The sequence below is a fragment of the Melozone crissalis genome, unplaced genomic scaffold (assembly GCF_028551555.1).
Source record: "Melozone crissalis strain CALT ecotype California unplaced genomic scaffold, PUWL_Pcris_2 ptg000086l_1, whole genome shotgun sequence".
Taxonomy (NCBI): domain Eukaryota; kingdom Metazoa; phylum Chordata; class Aves; order Passeriformes; family Passerellidae; genus Melozone; species Melozone crissalis.
The window spans coordinates 1,402,315-1,421,366 of record NW_026535863.1 but is presented as its reverse complement, the minus strand read 5'-3'; the positions used below and the strand labels follow the sequence as shown (position 1 = coordinate 1,421,366).

The 19,052-nt window shown below is 53.0% G+C and overlaps 1 protein-coding gene across 1 annotated transcript in view; it reads left to right on the top strand.

Moving 5' to 3' along the window:
- The window catches only part of LGR6 (leucine rich repeat containing G protein-coupled receptor 6), a 170,004-nt gene that overhangs the window by 66,143 nt on the left and 84,809 nt on the right, over positions 1–19,052 (top strand). The window contains exon 3 of the mRNA XM_054290752.1: positions 11,218–11,289. Coding sequence (XP_054146727.1) covers positions 11,218–11,289 — 72 coding nt within the window. The remainder of the gene's footprint in view (positions 1–11,217; positions 11,290–19,052) is intronic.

Sequence of the window (19,052 nt, the reverse complement as noted above, 5' to 3'; positions counted from 1 at the left end):
GCTGTGGAGCCAGAGCTGCCCACAGAAATGGGCTTTTCAGCACTTTGCACCCATCTTGCAGCCTTTCTCCTTTCATTTTATCACATCCATGTTGAAATGTGGGCACCCAGCACCTTCTCTGGGGGTGCTGAGGCTTTTCACACACTCTGTGCACAATTAGCAGTTGTCTTGCTGCAAGCAACCGTGTCCTGGTTACGTCATGCACAAACAGAGCAGCCTCAACCAGCAAGGAATAAATATTCATAGGTTCCAAAAGAGCCAGCTCCCCACAGCCAAAAATAATTATGAATGAAACAGGCAAAGAGGAAAAATTTAAAGAGGAAAATCTGAAATAATAGTTGGAAGTTGTTGGATAATATTTTACTGGAGGTCCAGTGTGTCACAAGTCTCCCTTTGGAAAGGATTGACATCACAGGGGAAGAAATGCACACTGCAGCATCATATACCTGCGCATAGCAAAGTGCCTGCTTGGATTTGATAGCAGTAAGATTGAAATCCTATTTATTGAAATCAAGTAATTTATATGAAATCAAGCAAGGAAGTATTTTATAGATTATGGCAAATTAAAAGTGATTCAACAACAACTAGACAGGGACAGTTTGTACAGCATTCACAGGACTGTCATTGACCAATAATGCAACTTGCCTGGCATTTCCCCTGCTCTTTTCATTTATATCTTCACCAAATTTTCATCCCACAACATTACATCAGGACCATGACATTCAGGCTGGGATCACCCTCTGTGCCAGGACACGCATAAGAATCAAGCAAACAAATCCTGCTTGTTTAGACATCCTCAAGGGAAGTTTGCTCAGGTTTCACAGCTCAGATCTCTGCTGATTTCATCTGCCTGGGACACATTCCCAGTGTCTGCCACGGTGACACGTAGCACACCAGCCCGAGCCCTTTGTCTTCATCCGCATGGCAGAGCTGGGACATGCCAAGGGAGTGAAGAGCAGAAAGCTCTGCTGAGCAGTGAAGGACAGCCCAGGTACCCCAAACCCACCATCCGAGGGTCTCCTGGGCAGGAGGGAGCTCTCCCTGCGTGCCCCCATCCAGCAGGGAAGGGCTGACAGTGAGGAGGGCTCTGCTGCAGCTCATCCTGGCTGCAAGTGCCTGTGTTCAGGTAGATGGAAAGCCTTCAGCAGGTTCCTCACCCCCAGGGATTTTGGGTGGCTTTATGGCCCCAGTCTGCCTTCTACACAGAGTCACAAAGGCACAGAGTGGTCTGAGGTGGAAGGGACCCACAAAGATCATCAAGAATTGTCTGAGGTGGAAGGGACCCACAAAGATCACCAAGTCCAACCCCCAGCCCTATACAGCACCATCCCCAAAAGTCACACCTTGGTCCCAATGCTTTTTGAACTGTCAGGCCTGGGGCCATGACCAATTCCCTGCCCTGACACAATATCAGGCCAATCCTTGGGTCCTGTCACTGCTCACAGAGAGATCAGTGCCTGCTCCTCTTCCTCCTCTCTGGGAGCTGAACAGAACAAGCAGCCCCAGATGCTCCTCACACAACTTCCCCTCCAAGCCCTTCACCATCCTCACTGCCCTCCTTTGGATGCTCTCTGATAGTTCAACACCTACAGCCTCATGTTCCCTATTATCTCCTGGATAAACCAGGTGAGTGACAGGCTGGAGCAACCAAAGACAAAATTTACAAAATTCAGTTCAAGGTGAACCAAAACTGATGTTCTGGGGCTTTGGTCAACCTCAAAAATTTCTTTTAGCCTGAGAGAGAAAAAATTGTTTCATCTTCAGGTTACTTCTTAACATTTAGTCTTTTACTTTGGGTAAAGCCCTAAAAGGAAATGGTATTTCAAATTATATTTGCTTTTTTGCCAGAGATACCTTAGGTGCTTGAACCTTATGAAAAAATCAGAGGTTCCTCAGCAAAAAAATTGCCAATTTCAACCCAGATTTTCAAGTCTCCTTTTTGAGATTCTATGAAATGATCAGAAACATCCCAGGAACTCTTGACACCTCTTGTCCTTGATCTATAACCCTTATCTTCTTCAACAGTCAGAGAAAGCCCAGGTTCCTCTGGTTCTCCCCTCCTGCTCTCACCCATGATTCTCTGATTCCATCTTCTCTCTCATTAGATTTAGCCCCAGTAGCCCAGGTTCCCATGGAGGAGAGCTGGTGTTTCACACCTTTCGCCACTTCTCCTCCTTCTGTTCCTCTATTTTAGCACCCCCCCAGGCTCCTCATACAAGTGAAGTTTCCCAGAAGTCAGAGATCAGCTGGACTCATGGCTGAACTTGTGCATGGAGCTGGGATTCAGCTGAGGAAAAGGAATAATGGGAAAGGGGAAGAGAGCTGCAAAAATGGGTGGATGAAGCCCATGTGTGCCATGGACAATAAAGACAAAATGTGCCAGGTTTCAGTGTTGTGGAGCCCTGCAAATCCAGGCCATGGGGCCACCTGAGCACATTATTCCTCTGCACACTGGGTGGAGGCCTGTGAGGATAAAACCAGAGCAGGGTCCTGAGGACAGCAGAGCCATCCCCCAAGAGTGTCACTGTGACACCAAGCCAGGCTGGGTCCCACAGGGCATTTCTGCACTGGCTTCTCTCTGCTCTGGACACCAAACATGTCCCCATGGGATCAGGAGGAATGCTGTGGTTAGGGCATAGATGAGGGCTCAGGGATTGCTCCAGCTCACTCCCTGTGTGCTCTGGGAAAGTTATTTTCACTGCCAGAGCTTCATTGTCCAGCAATGAGAGCAGGCCGTCAGGTGTGCCCTGAGGGCCATTAGTATTCACTGAGAGCTGCTCAGGAAGGTCTTGTGAGTGCAATTAGTTATACTCAGGAGATGCCCAGAGACCAGATCCTCCAGATTCAGCTGCCTTTGGTGAGGAGTGGGAGAGGGCCCTCAGTGGCTGTGCTCCCCTCTGCCCCCCAGCCTCCCCTCCAGAAACAGGAGAGGCTGCATGAGCAGGTACAGTCCCAGCCCAGGCATTCACCAGACCTTCCCTCCAAAGAAAACCTGCACACATAGAGGTGTTCAGAGCTGGGCCTCACACAGGCAGGGAACAGCCCAGAGTTTAGTATGTCTCCTCTTTGTTTCTTTCCTTTTTTCCTCCCCCCCCTTCTTCTTTTCTTTCTCTCTTTTTGGCAGCAGGAAGATTGTTTAAAGTTGCTAATAAATTCCAGTTAATGAAGCCTGAAAAGCCAGAGCTGGGAGCCAAGAGAAACAAGAGCAATCAGTACAGAAGGAATAGAAAGAGATCTTGAAAGCCGGCCTGGGAATAATAACATGTTGAAATGTGTTCGCCGGCAAGGGCTTTGTTACTGCGCTTTGAATCCAAGCACAAGCGCTCGGTGCCAAGAGGGGAAACTGCAGCCAAAGGCAGGTGTTCATTGCCATTCACCTCTTGCTTCGGGGCACAGCGGCAAGATCAGACCCCTTCCCAGCCACTGGCTCTTTCACCTGCCTGTTCTCGGGCCCCGGGGGCAGAGGGACTCACCGGCACGGGGAGCAGGCTCAGCACCGCGCTCAGCACCCGCTGCTGCCTGCTCTGCCAGCCTGGGGAACAAGAAATGGCACAAAAGCAAAATGAATTAAAATGCAGTGTCCTGGTTTAGGGCAAATTTGGGAGAAAGCCTCCAAAAGGGGGGCCCCTCCAGAAAGCAAACCCACATGGCCCTTCTCCACAACTGGGTCGGGAAGGATTCCTTGGAGAGAAGTGGAAAGAATCAGTTTATTTAACAGGCAAAGCGCCCCCAGCACACAGAATGAACAATACCAGGTGACAACACTCTTTTACTGCTCTGAAAAAGATGACAACTTCAGAAAGTCTCTCTTGGAGGTGGCCTCTCTTATCAGTCCCTCCAGCATTGGGAATGGCTGCTGTCCAGAGCAGGCCACGCTAGGCCACAAGGTGCAAACTCTTGGTGTTTCCCAGGTCCCAGTCCGGAGCAGGCTCGAGTAGGTCCAAAAAAAGGGAAAGGAGAAACAGTCAAGGAAAAATTTGGGCTGCTTAGCTAAACTAACTAATGAGCAGAAGCAAAAAGCAAGAGCAAAGCAAAAAGCAAAGCAAAAAGCAAAAGCAGCGCCATGTAGTGCCCTGTCTCTGTGTCCCACCAGCCGTGGGGGAGTGGCTGATAACAAAACCAAAACAAAACATTAGCTCTTCAGAGCCAGTCTTGAAGACACAGAACATGATATCCAGCATAAACAGAACACAGGAATGGGGATACAAGCATCATAACATCACCCTAGGACATGCAGGCATGGGAATGCAGCAGCCCTCTTCTCCTGCCTTGTACCTGTGAGGGACCCCCCCTCTCACTCCCCTTCCCATGTTGTCCAATGGAGCCATCACAGCTTATGGGGCACCAGGGCTGCTCTTGTCTGCCCTTGCCTGCTGTTAGAGCACCCCCAGCCCCCCATCAGCCTCCAGGCATCTGGAACATCCACCCTGGGGGGTGCTCAGCACAGGCTCTTACTCCAAGGCACTGTCACACCTGGAGGAGGCAGCACTGTAGTGGGGCATGGCTCCTGTGGGAGTGACAGCTCCTCTGTGGCAGCAGGGCTGGCATTCCTGGGCAATGCTCACATGTGCTGGCACTGGGCTGAGCAGCTGCTTCTGGAGCAGAGCAGTGTCTGAAGTAGGGGACTCCTGAGACAGCAGCTTTGGTGGGGTTTCCATGACACATCATGCTGGACAGGTGTCATGGAGACACAAATGCTTGTAGGGCCATGAAATTATTTTGCCATGCTGAGATTTGGAGGCAGAATCACAGCTCCCTTGGCAGTCTCCTTGCCTGGCACAGCCCTCCATTTCCAGGTGGCCATAGCTAAAGAGCTGCAGCTCTGAATTCTTGGCCTCTGTGGTTCCTCTAGGACTCTGCACAGCTCCTGTGCAGAGAAGGCACCAGGGCACAACTCATTGTCAAAAAGGAGACCAGCTCTGGTTGATCCAGGACTTTCTGGCACCAGTCCTTGGCAGAGGATGGTGCTGCTCCATCAGTTCAGTGGGTGAGCAAAAGCACAGAGAGAGTTAATGGATAATTCCTCTGATGAAGCCTTCCAAAGCTCATCCCTGTGCATGGGGTGAGGACTGTCCTTAGCAATGGCCAAGGTGCAGGAGAGAAGGGCTTCTAAGGGGTTGTCTATCATGAGCATTGACCAATGAGGCCAAGATATTGCAGCTGCCCAAATGAAATTCAAAATATTTGGAAATTTTAGAAATTTCCATTCTATTTCTACTCCATTTAGACCAGGGAGAGTGTTCAGCAACTGAAAAATCCTTGCTAGGTGGGCTAGCTGGCCCCAGTTTTCCTGAAAACTGCTTTCCATATGACTAATTATGTTCTGGGTACCCCAAGTGGGGCACCAAAAGTAGAGTCAAAAGTGAAAACTGCTCTGAAGGTTTGGAGGGAACAAACAGAAAACCTTTGCAATTTATAATATAAAGAGATGGAGTGAAGGTTTTCAGTGTCCTGTTCATTAAGGAGCTGTGTCTTACTAATATTACTTGGCAAATGAATTCAAACTGGCTTGCATATGAGCATTCATGTGGGTTGAAAACTGGCTTGAGGACCATAAACAAAAGAACAAATGCGATCAATCTATCGAGTTGGAACAGGCACTGAGGGGGCACAGCGAGCAGGGCTGCAAACAGGCACAGTCTTCTCCTCAGGGATGGAGTGAGACAGCACAGACCACATTAGAGGCATCCTCAGGAGATACCACACTAGGACCAGCTGCAGATTCCTGTGTGAGAAGGAAGAGTCCACGCCTGGCCCTTTCCTCAAATGCACCATGTTTTCACTTGTTGACTTAATTGGCTTCATTCCTGCTTTGCACCAGCACAAGAACAAACCCAGGCATGACACGGGGGCTGTGGTCCCCTGTGCACTCAGGGGAAGGCCCAGGCTTGGCAGGATGACACAGTTTAGGCAGGAGCATGGAGCGTCTGGGCACACTGCCTCAAGAGGTGAGTGCTTGAGAAACCACCCTGAGCAGGAGATCAAAGGGGCGGCCGACACGCTCAGTGAAACTTTGGCAAGGGGAGAATTTCACTGGGGTATGGACACACATGTTTGTCCTGTCCTGCCAATGGGCAACATTCCTGCCTCCTAATGTGAGTGATAAGAGCATCCCTGAGCTGCCTGAGCACCTGACATGAGCCATCTTGCCCAGCACAGCCTTCGGGCGTGCCATGGAAGTTGCAGCATGACCAAGAAGCCCAAGATACAGGAGGGTTGAGCCTGTGGTAACTGAACAGCAGCAACCATACAGTGGTAAACCATGAGTTTGTTCCAACTTGGAGTGTATTGGGAATGCAGATCAAAGCCTGGAGGAATGTTCCCAGAAATCACGGGAGTGGTGGAAGGGGAGGCGGGGGGGCAGGATCTAAAATCCACCACGAGCTTTCTGAAGCAAGCCAGCCACATCCAGCTGTCACCCTCCCCTTCTACCTGCCCCTTCGATCAGCCACTTTTTAAATCCAGAGCTTTCTCTTTCTCCCAATCCCATGTCACAGTGTAAACTTCAGGAGAACAGGACATAACACTGAATGAAGTCTGTCTTAAAAAGAGCCCTGAGCAGGCCTAGAGCTGAGCCCATGTGGACCAGAATTTCAGCCCTGCAAGAATAGCTCCTCTTCCCTGTGCTTAGGGCAAAGGCAGTGCCTTTCTGTCCTCCTTGGTGGGGTTATTCACCCAAGCTCCTCCACAGAAGGAGTGAATTAGGAGCTGTCTCAGGGGATGTCACACTGGCAGCATCACTTCAAATGTTATTGTTCCATTTTAAATGGAAAGGAAAGAACCATTTCACTGCGTTTCCTGTGGGATCTGAATCCTGCAGATATATTCAATGGGTGCCTGTCTGCCAAGCAGGGGGATTTCTGGTGAGTTTTAGTGAGAGGGACCGAGGGAACCATGAACCTGGAAGAGTGCCAAGTGACCATGGACAGAGGAAGGGTCACACACAGGAAGATTTTTATGTCTTGGGTCTCTGACATGAACTGGCACAGGAGTTAATGGCATGGAAGCAAAGGATGGTCAGGAAGAGGCTCCAAGAACTGGAGCCCTTCTGCTCTGGAGCCAGGCTGGAAGAGCTAGGGGTGCTCTCTTGGAGAGGAGAAGCTCCAGGGAGAGCTCAGAGCCCCTGCCAGGGCCTAAAGGGGCTCCAGAAGAGCTGGAGAGGGACTGGGGACAAGGGATGGAGGGACAGGACACAGGGAATGGCTCCCACTGCCAGAGGGCAGGGCTGGATGGGATAATGGGAAGGAATACTTGGCTGTGAGGGTGGGCAGGCCCTGGCACAGGGTGCCCAGAGCAGCTGTGGCTGCTCAATCCCTGGAAGTGTCCAAGGCCAGGAAGGACAAGGCTTGGAGCACTCTGGGACATTGGAAGGTGTCCCTGCCATGGCAAGGAGTGGAATGAGATTAGCTTTAAGCTCCCTTCCAACTTAAACTGTTCTGTGGTTCTATGATATGTTTCCAGTGCTCACCCTTGACAGGACACCCCAAAAGGCTCACCCATTCCTGATCTGCTCTCAGAGAGGTGGCACAGCCATGCTCCTCTGCCTGGAATGCCTGGAACACCCCCAGCAGCATCAGCACCTGTCCTGGAGGTCCAGCAAACCCCCAAACCCCACACCTCCAGACCCTGTGTGCACAACCAGCCATGCAGCCCTCTAGGAAAGGGAAAACTCAGCCTGTGTGCACAATCACAGACCTGTCCCACCTCCCAGCCCTTGCACAGAAGTGGGCAGAGCCCATCCTCGACCCCAGTGACCCTGTCAATGGCCTTGGGAGGAGAGTTCAGAGAGGTGGTTGTGGCTGGGGCCTGCCTTTGGGCCTGCTCCTGGCCTGGCATGGACCCTGACCCTGGGGAGAGGAGCTGGGCTGCCTCAGGGGCAGGGAGGAGGAAAAGGCATGGAGAGAAGAGCAAGAGACCAGAGGTGAGCCAGGGACAAGGCACAGCATGGTGCAACATGGCCAGGGACAGAAAGATCTGCAGCAGCAGTGAGGCATGGGGCCTTATCTGCGGCTGGGGGTGCTTTGGGCCTCTAAATTCACCTGTGAATCCTCTAATTTCACCCAGAAAGCAGGGCATCTGCTTCAAAACAACACAGAGTTATTCTTCCCTTATGTTCTGTGTTGCCCACAGTGCTGAGGTGCCACCAGCTGGCTCTGCAGTGTCCCACCAGCATCTGGGGCTCCCCAGCACCCTCTGAGGCCAGCTGGGGCTCCATTTGAGCTTTACATTCCTCTCCTGCTAATCCTGGAGATCCCAGATCCATTCAGGGACCTGGCAAACACTCAAACACACCCAGGGAAGTGAGCAGGGAGGCACGGAGCTGCCAGAAGAGGCACTTAGGGCCCGGAGTAGGTGTGAGGGGTCTGGAGGTGTGGGGAGGTGAGGACAGAGCCAGGGAGGAGGATGCAGGAGCAGGCTGCTGATCCTGGAGGTCCCAGATCCATTCAGGGACCTGGCAAACACTCAAACACACCCAGGGAAGTGGGCAGGGAGGCACTTTGAGCCTGGAATAGGTGTGAGCAGCCTGGAGCTGCAGGAAGGTGAGGACAGACAGCCAGCCAGGGAGGAGGAGGATGCAGGAGCAGGCTGCTAATCCTGGAGGTTCCAGATCCATTCAGATACCTGGCAAACACTCAAACACACCCAGAAAAGTGAGCAGAGAGGCACGGAGCTGCCAGAAGAGGCACTTTGGGCCTGGAATAGATGTGAGTGGCCTGGAATAGGTGTGAGCAGCCCAGAGCTGCGGGGAGGTGAGGACAGGCAGGCAGGGAGGAGAGGAGGATGCAGGAGCAGGCTGCTGATCCTGGAGGTCCCAGATCCATTCAGGAACCTGGCAAACACTCAAACACACCCAGGAAAGTGAGCAGGGAGGCACTTTGAGCCCGGAGTAGGTGTGAGCAGCCCGGAGCTGCAGGAAGGTGAGGACAGACAGCCAGCCAGGGAGGAGGAGGATGCAGGAGCAGGCTGAGGATGCCGTGCAGGAACACCTCCCCTCCAGGCAAGCACTGCAGCCTCCCGGACAGCACTCCTTCCCTCCCATGTGGAAATCAGCAATCAAAAGCAGCAATTACCCCAAATCACAGCCCCTAAGTGACAAATAGCCCAGCCTGCCAGGCGGATCATGTGCTGCAGGAGGCAGGTTCCAACCTGCTCTCACACATTAAAGAGACGACCCTGTGCTGTTTGTGCTGTCAGAGGCCTCATTATGGGAGAGATTTTCTGCAGATTCCCAAGGGGAGGGAGAGCTCAGACACCTACACGGGCTGTGCCACAGGTGAGCCTGGCTGCCCACAACACCTTCGTCCCCTTGGTGACCTCTGCAGAGCCCTGGATCCCTGTCAGAACCCAGGAAATTCCTCTGGCTGCCCTGGAGGGCTCCAGCCCCTGCCCAGGGGTCTCAGAGACCTTGGCACAGAGCCCCAGGCCCCTGTGTCTTTGATTTAGGCCTTGGAAAAAACAATTACTGACCTTACATGAAGGATTACAAGCCACGACAGTTTAAATATAATGATTGTGAATTTATCATGGGGTGAAAAGTAGATTTTTGAAGTTTTTAGAATGGGGGTTCAGGGGGCAAGATGAAGGAATCCGAGCATGTCCAGCCTTTCTCCTTCTTCTTGGTCTCCATCTTCTGCTGTGATATTGACACTTTTAGATTGGTTTAGAGTAGAAGTTCACTGTCTAACATAGGTGATAGGTATTGAAAAGTAATTGCAAACATTGTACACGTCGTTTTTAGTATAAAAAGATAACACTGCCCCTAATAATACTAATAATAATACTAAAAAGTTTTTATATTTTTTAGTATAACAAGATAATAAGGGCAGGCAGAGTGCCTCTGACTCTTGCTGAGTGGACCTCGGCAGGGCAGGAGAAAGAATTTTATAGATAAGATACAATAAACAACCTTGAGACTGAGAAATGAAGAGCTCTGACTCCTTCTTCAAGCACCAGGCTGGGAAAAGAGACTTTCTAACACATCTCAGGGTCACTGTGAGCAGCAGAGATCCCAAGAGTTCCCCTGCACTCTTCCAGCCAGGATTGCACTGCCCAGCCTCCACATCTGCCTCCTTCCCCTAAAAAATGCCTAAAAAGAAACAAACTTTAATGAATACCTTTGCCATGTCTGTGCCAGAAGTCTTGGGTTGTTTGTGCACAACCTCTTGGGCCTGGTTTGGACTTTCTGTGAGAATGCAGATGAGCCTGGTCACAAATGATGTTCTCTGTCTCTGTTTTGGAGATGCAATATTCCACTCCAAGTCAAGCAGACAAGATTCTTGCCCAATTTTAGTGGCAATTTAGGGTCTTAATCAGGTTGTTGAACCGTTCTTTATGATTTCTGGCTGATGGGGGCTGGGACTTCATCCATGTTTGTCCTCAGAACAGGAGAAAAAAGAGAAAAGTCACCTCTTCTCTAGGTCCAGCCTAGATTCAGAAGTGCTGGACTTCAGTCCTGGCTCAACCACATGCCCCCATCATAGTCCTAATGGTAACAGTGATGCAGTTTCTAATGTCAATGAAAAATGCAAATACCTTTTAATTCCCCAGCCTTCTCTGGGCCTTGTTCAATTTTGAGTTCTAAGATCAGGTGAAGCTATACAATGGCAAATCCCACAGGTTTTCTTCAATAAATTCTTTCAGGAAATTCTGAATGTTCTCCCCTGCTCTTTGCACTATGTCCCAGATATGTCTCATTTCCCATTTTGATGCTGCTCTTTGCTTCCTCTCCCGTCCTTTGGCCCACATTCACCAGCCAGGATTTAGGGACAGTCCTGCCATGAGTAGAAACAGCTCTGCCCTGCTCCAGTCTCTCTGCCAAGGCGGGAATGGAGCAGGGTCTGTGGGCTGCTCACTGCCTGTGCTGTATTTCTGTGCTGGGGGCCTGTGTCTATCCAGGAAATGGCTTTGAGCCATGGGTTCTCTGGATGCTGAAAATGTTGGATTCAGGTCTGGCAGGAGCTGGGATTTTCTGTGCTGCTCCTCGGGCTGGGCCAGGGGATGTGCTGGGATTTTCTTTGCTATTCCTCAGGCTGGGCCAGGGGATGATGCTGGGATTTTCAGGGGATGATGCCCAGCTCAGGGTTGTGGCCCAGCTTGCAGGTGCTGAAGCCTCCCCTGGAGGGGATAGTGCAGCATGGAGAGGTTGTGAAGCCTCTGCACACAAGGACTGCCATCACAGGGATGCTGATATATCACTGCCTCTTCTTTCCACTGCAGGCGCCTCTCTGGAAACCAGATCTCCAGGATCCCAGGGGAAGCTTTCTCTGGCCTCTATAGCCTGAAGATCCTGTAAGTAACTTGTTCCTCTCTGCAGGGCAATCCCTGTCCCTGCCTCTCCCCAGCCCCTGGCCATGAGCAGGAACCTGCAGCCATCCTGAGGGGATGCAAAGCTTCAAGGTGTGGGGTCAGGTGTTAAACCCACCCTGGCAAACCTGCCCTTGGTGATTGAGGAGCTCTGTCCCACTCCACTGAGGAGCTGTGTCACACCCAATGGGGAGCTGTGTCCCCACCCAATGAAGAGCTGTGTCCCACCCCAATTGGGAGCTGTGTCCCCCCTCAATGGGGAGCTGTGTCCCCACCCAATGAGGAGCTGTGTCCCCCCACAATGGGAGCTGTGTCCCACCCCAATGGGAGCTGTGTTTGACCCCAATGAGGAGCTGTGTCCCCACCCAATGAGGAGCTGTGTCCCCCCTCAATGGGGAGCTGTGTCCCCCTCACTGAGGAGCTGTGTCCCCCCTCAATGGGGAGCTGTGTCCCACCCCAATGAGGAAGCTGTATCCCCACCCTATGAGGAGCTGTGTCCCCCCACAATGGAGAGCTGTGTCCCACAACAATGGGGAGCTGTGTCCCCCAACAATGGAAGCTGTGTCCCACCCCAATGGGGAGCTGTGTCCCACCCCACAGACTGAGCAGGTCCCCCCAGGGCACGGTGTGCCCACAATGTGTCCTGTGAGAATCTGCAGAGGTTCACATTTTGCATAAAACTCCCCAAATCTCCCTCAAGTGGTGTCCCGCAAATGTGGAGCCCAGACCCCAAACTGGCCCCTTCTGCTCTGCTGCTGTGTTGGGGCTGGCTTGGAGCAACTCTAAGGTCCAGGTACCTGGGAAAGGGTAAGCTGGGAAAGCTGCCCTCACCACAAAGCCCTTCACAGCCCAGGGGGCCTCTGCAGGGCTCTGAAGTGACCTGGGAAAGGTGGGATCCTTGGGCAGTGTGACCTGAGGGATCCCATGGAGGCAGCTGGACCCTGGAGCTCTGCAGCATCAGGGATCTGCTAACCTTGCTCAATAAAGGCCATTGCAACTAACCCTGCTCCATAAAAGTGATTGCAGCTAACCCTGCTCCATAAAGGTGATTGCAGCTAACCCTGCTCAGTAAATGTCACTGCAGGCAGCACCCACCCTTGCTGCCCAGTGGGGAAGCTCTGAGAGACAAATCTCCTCTGGAAACTTTGGAATTCCCACATCTGAGCTGTCTCTGCTGTGGCACCCACACTCACACCTTCCTAAGGTGTCCCACTGCTCATGGAGTCTCTCTGTTCTCGTGTCCCTGTGACAGCCCCCAGGGTCTGTGCAGGATGTTGAGGTGGGAGTCCCTTTCTCCCTGAGGAACCATCTTAAAAATCTTCTGCAATAAACATTTCATCCCCAAGGGGATGTTTTGAACTCAGCCACAATGTGAAATTGTTGTAGCTGGTCCAGTTTATGCAGAGAAAGCAGGTACAAACCTGCTCCCAGGATTAGAGAGTATAAGGCTGTTTACTACGTCTTCTGAAGATGTAAAGTATGAATCCTGCCCTAAATCTCAGGGCTTAGAGATTTATCCATCCCCTGCATTAGGCAACAAATCAAAGGAACTGAGGAAAAACCGCAGCTCTCCCACCCAATTTCAACAAGAGGAGCCTTCTGCTCTGGGGACGGGAGCTTTTCAAGGTGCTTTTGATCAATTCTGTTTGTGTCAGGCCTGGGTGAGGGCAAATGCAACTTTCCTGGAGCAGTGCCTCCCTTCAGAGCCTCTGTGGAGAGGGGAGGGTGAGCTCTGCCCTAGGACAGGGCCACAGGCAGCACCAGCAGGGACAGGCTCACCAGGGACCCAGAGCCAGCAGGAGTGAGGGATCAGGGCATTTTATCTGGAAATGCTGCATTGGGAAACTTGAGGAGAGAGGATCAGGGCATTTCCACCTAGAAATGGTTGCATTGAGAAGCTTGAGGAGTGAGGGATCAGGGCATTTCCAGCTGGAAATTGAGGAGTGAGGGATCAGAGTATTTCACCTGGAAATACTGCACTGGGAAGCTTGAGGAGTGAAGGATCAGGGCATTTCATCTGGAAATCTCCACCAAAACCACACAAATATTTCCCTCTTCAGAGGGTATCTGGAAATGGGGATCTGAAGACCCCATGAGACAGGAAACATTAGAGAGATGTTGAGATGTCAGGTATTAAAGACAGGAGAATGGAGGAAAGTCCTGTCTCCTCACTCTAGGCAGAGGCAAAGCATTCAGTTTGTACTTAACCATTCCGGCTCTGCTGAAAATCAAGGAAGAAGAGGACTCAGAGAGGGCAAATCACCCTTCAGGCTTCACACTGAACCTCCCTGGGGGTGTTGGCCAGCAAAGGGCTGCTGGGCTGGGACCCCCCTGCCCTGAGACACCACTTGTGATGCTGCTGCTCCTCCTGATGCTGGGCAGGCTCTGGTCAGGCCACGCTGTCCCACCTGGGCCCTGCCCTGCAGGACACAAGGCAGCAGCAGATGACAACAGGAGATGACAACAGGCAGAAAGATGGGGAAATGCCAAATCCTCACCTCTGAGGAGCCTGGAATAGAAACTGCAGGGCTGGTAGAAGAGTGGGATGGATGGGGCTCCCCCAGCCATGTCCCCCTCCTGCAGCTCCTGTGCTCAGCTGGGCCCTGGGCAGCACAGGGAGCCCGGGGCTCACAAGGGCCACTCCAAGCCTCTGCACTCTGGCAATCACAGCTGCTGCCCCCTCAGCTCCTCTGCTGTGCCCCTCACAGCTCCCTGCCCCTCTCATCCCCCTCTGCCCCTGCTCATCTCTCATCTCTCCCCTCCTGCTGGCCGTGCTCGGGCCAAGGGCAGGGGCAGCGAGCACCAGGAGCTGCCTCTGCTGCCCCCAGAGCCCCTTCCCACGGGGGGCACGCTGCCAGGCTGCTGGCACCCCCCTGGCAGGGCTGGCACCCCACAGCACGTGGGGCTGCTGGCAATGGGCCCTGCAGCTCCATCACCATGGGCTGAGCTTCTCCTTCCGAACTGTGCAAGGGCCCTGGGAGCCCCAGGGATGGATCCCGGGGGTTCTCTGCAGCCCCTGGGATGGAAACCTCATCCAGGTGGGCAACAGGGAGCAGCACAGCCCCTGGGGCTCCTGCTCCTGCAGAGGGATTTGTTTCTGCAGCCCAGGTGTGCTGGGGAGATAAACCCTGGGTCCTGCAGCCCAGTGAGAAGGATTTGGGGTCTGGTGGTGAACAATGAATCAGATGAGGTTGTGACAGTGTTCACAGGGGTCTGAGAATGAGGGAAGAGACGAGGATCTGACTCCATGTTTCAGAAGGCTTGATTTATTATTTTATGATATATATCATATTAAAACTATACTAAAATAATAGAAGAAAGGATTTCATCAGAAGGATGAATAGAAAGAAGAATAGAAAGAGAATGTACAGGCAGATTTCATTCTCCCTTCCTTGTCTTGGCAGACCCCTTGGCACCCCACAATGTGTACATGACAAACCAGGGCTGATCCCCATCCCTTCCTAAGAATAGAAAAAGAAGGAATGATAACAAAGGCTTGTGGCTCGGACAGAGAGTCCAAGCCAGCTGACTGTGATTGGCCATTAATTAGAAACAACCGCATGAGACCAATCACAGATGCACCTGTTGCATTCCACAGCAGCAGATAATCAATGTTTACATTTTGTTCCTGAGGCCTCCCAGCTTCTCAGGAGGAAAAATTCTAAAGAAAGGATTTTTCATAAAAGATGTCTGTGACATGAGGTCACTTAACCTGGAGGAGAGGGGACTGAGGATGGACACAGACCTTCAAGGACAGGGGGAGGAGGGTGGATGCTCACAGTGCCTGATCCACCCATGAACCTCTTATTTAACAAAGTTCCTGCTCCCTCAAAGCAGGGGCACTACCAGACCCCACATCACTGGGAGCATTTCACTTTCCAAAGTCTCTGATGGTTCTCCTGGCCTGTCTGCAGTGCAATATTGTGCTGCCAGGGGCTCTCACTACAGCTGCTGCTGCAATGAGTCAGGAAATCCATCATCTCCATTTGTGAACACGAGGAATAGCAGGTTTTGGAGTAGATGGCAGCAGGGATATTGGGGATGTTGTGTTTACAGACATGGGTGCTGTGTCCCAGGCTGGCTGAGGTTTGACAAGTGACAACTTGAGAATGGCTGCCCCAACCATGACCAGCTAAACCTGGGCAATTCAGCAGCTGACTCACAGCAGGGTCAAAGATCTTCCCTCTGGTGGCAAGGGAGTCCCCTGAGGAGGCAGGCTGATATCTGGGGATGGAAACAATTTTCTTGGTTTAATTTTACTGTGCTAGAGCCCTAGGGCTAATTGCAATCATGTGCAGGTCCACAAGTAAACTCTCACATGCTTCTTGGGCTGTCAAGGGGCCTGGTGCTTTCCCAGTCTTCCCAGAGAATCAGTTTATGTTTAAAAAAGGATGGGAAACACCCTGGGAATTCCTCCACCAACCCGCCTGTGCAGATGGTCTCTCCCTGCCCTCAGAGTCAATCCCAGAGGTGCTGGAACCTGGAGCAGATTCTTGGCTCTGCCTCCTCTGGCTGCTTCACTGCACAAAAACCACCTGGAAAGTGGCCATGGAGATAGGCCTGTGCAGAAAGCATGCAGGGGTACACCCAGGGAAGCAGGTGTGTGGAAACCTGGAAGGGAGCAGGGGAAGAGCCCAACCAAACACCGTGCCCCAGATCTGCTGGGGTCTTCCAGCATGGAGCCTGGAGCCAGCCAAGGGCAAGGGGCTCCTCAGCCCCCTCAGACAGGGCAGGCTGACAGGGGGGATACTCAGCAGCTGCAGCTGCTGCTCAGGGGTTTTCTGCCCTGGCAGGTCCATCCTGTGCAGAGACTTTGGGAGTGCAGCTCTTCTGGGGCTGCTCTGCAGCACCCACCTCCTCTCCACAGGGCTGATGCTCCTCAGTGCAAGCTTCATTGCCATGATCATTGGAAGCCACTCCACAGGCTGCTTTGACCCCTCTGCAAGCTCCTTTCCTTTCAAAATCAGCTCCTTGGTCCATGCTCTCCCAGCCTTGGAGCTTTCCAGGGTGGCAGAATATGCTGCTTAATGAGAGTATCTGGAAAACTGGAAACTTCTCCATCCTTCCAGAGCTCCTCATGAGCTGCCTGGATGCTTCTCACCTCCAGCTGTCCTGGCTGGAGCTCCATCAGCAGGAAGGTCCCATCCTAGCTGTCCATGGGCTGACTTGTGCTGCCACAGCTGCCCAGACACCCCAGCCTTGCTCAGGTGTCCCTGCACAGCCAGGAGTGCCCCTGCTCTGACTCCTGGCTAAACAGGCTGCAGCAACAGCAGGGCTCACCAGCCAAGAAGGAATCCCACACCAAACTCCACAGGGAAAGACTCCAAGTGCAACCACAACCTCACCCCAAACCGTGGAGGGCAAAATGCCTGAGTGCATCCTCCTGGCTGCAGACCCTGCTCCCACAGCAGGCCCACCCTGGCACTCCATTCCTCAGCAAGCCCCAGCCAGCCTGGGGGAGTGTGCAGAGCCTGTGCTGCCCAGCCTGCCTGCACAGTCTGGGGGTGAGCACTGCACTGCCCAGCTCTGCCCAGCACAGCATTGCCCTGCACTGCCCAGGGTGTGAGTACTGCCCATCACTGCCCAGCACAGACTGGGGTGTGAGCACTGCACTGCCTAGCACTGCCCCAGCATTGCCCTGGCCAGAATTGCCCTGCGCTGCCCAGGATGTGAGCACTGCACTGCCCAGCTCAGCATTGCCCTGCACTGCCCAGGGTGTGAGCACTGCACTGCCCCAGCACTGCCCAGCACCCCAGCACAGCCTGGGGTGTGAGCACTGCCCAACCTGCCTGCACAGCCTGGGGTGTGAGCACAGCACTGCCCAACACTGTCCTGGGGTGTGATCACTGCCCAGCTCTACCCAGCACTGCCCAGCACTGCCCAGGACAGCTCTGCCCTGCCCAGGACTGTCCTGCACTGCCCCTGCACTCCCCAGCACTGCCCTGCACAGACTGGAGTGGGATCGCTGCCCAGCTCTGTCCAGCACTGCCCAGCACTGCCCAGCACTGCCCAGGGTGTGAGCACTTCCCTGCACTGCCCCAGCACTGCCCAGCACAGCCTGGGGTGTGCACTCAGCACTGCCTGACCCCCCTCCCAGCACACCCTGCCCAGTCCTGCTCATGGTTCCTCTCCATCAACAGGTAGGCTGGACAGGAGTGGCCTTGTTCAGCACACGCCACAAGCCCTGAATGGGCCCTGCCCAGTGCCCCCCTCATCATCCCCCTCCTCTTCTCAGCAGTGACCTCAGGAGCTCCTGAGGCCCAGGACAGGTGCTGACTCACCTGGTGTGTGAGCACACATCAAACAACATCACCAGAAAAGTCAAGCTGCCCCAGGATGGCAGGTTTGGAGGTGGCTTGGGACACTTCAGCAATCCCTAGATAGACCCATCTCTTGGCCAGCCCTGAGCTATGCAGTGCAGAAATGGCTTTGAGACAAAGGGAATGGTGTGGCCCATCCAAGAGACGCTCCCTTTGGGAGGGAAAAGGAACGTGCAGAGGTTGGAATGCCTTTAATCCCCATGCATGGGCTCCAGGCACAGTTGCCTCCAGCAATAACAGCCCTTTGACTGTGCTGGCTGAGTCACTTCAGCCTCCCAGGATGGGGACATTTTATCATGCACAGGCCTGCACCTCTGAGGGCTGTGTGTCTGCTGAGCTCTCTTGTGCAAGGATCCTGCTGTGATGGGACCCGATCCCAACATTTTTCTGGTCGTTCAGGCGTGGCCCCTGCCAACAAACAATCCTCCTACTTGTGAAAATGAAACCCCACCTCTGAGGAGCTGTGATTTATTGTGGTTCCAGCCAGGCTGCTGTGGGCAGCAGGTGGAGTGTCCGTGTCTGCTGGTGTCTGGTACCACCTGAGCAGTGCCAAGCAAAGTGACAGTGCTCCATCCACACCTGAGCTTGAGCCATTGCTGCTCTGAGCAGTCTTTGTCATGTTCATCAGTGTCCTCAGCCTGTCCAGAAGTTGGCTCATCAACCAGCAAGGTCATAGAATCGCAAAATGGTTTGGATTTGAAGGAAGCTTAAGGACCATCCCATTTCACCCCCTTCCACTGTCCCAGGATGCTCCAAGCCCCAAACCTAGCCTTGGACACTTCCAGGGATCCAGGGGCAGCCACAGCTTCTCTGGGCACCCTGTGCCAGGGCCTCACCACCCTGAATAAATTCTAAGAAAAATTAGACTCAGCAAGTGAGAAATCACATCAACTAGACCAGGATTGCTCCATGCTTATTATTCCACTTCACTGGGCTGCAGGACTCAGGGGTTTATCTCTCCAGCACACCTTGGCTGCAGAAACAAATCCAGAAGGATTTGAGCTCTAAGGTTGTCTCCAGGCTGCTCTGAAGCAGCACCTTGCTGTAGGAAAGCCAATGAAATCCAGGGATTTTGTTGGAAGGCAGGAGCTGAGGGAGAGGCAGGAGCTGAGGGAGAGGCAGGAACAGACAGATGCTGACAGAAAAAGGCTGAGGCCAGTGTGATCTGGGATGTCAGGATTGCTGTGCTTTTGTGGACTGAGGTCCAGCTTCACAGACTGTCTGTGCCCCAGGCAGGCACCCTCCAGCAGAGATCCTGCAGCCTGGGGTCCACACAGACCCTGCACCACCCTCCCTGCCCACACCCTGGAGACCAGCTTCCTACCCTGGGGGCAGCAGGAATGTGGGGAGGGAACAGAGCCTGCCCCAGGCTTTTAGGACCATGAGTCAGGAGGTGACAGATGATTGATTTGAGAATTGTTCCCTCTT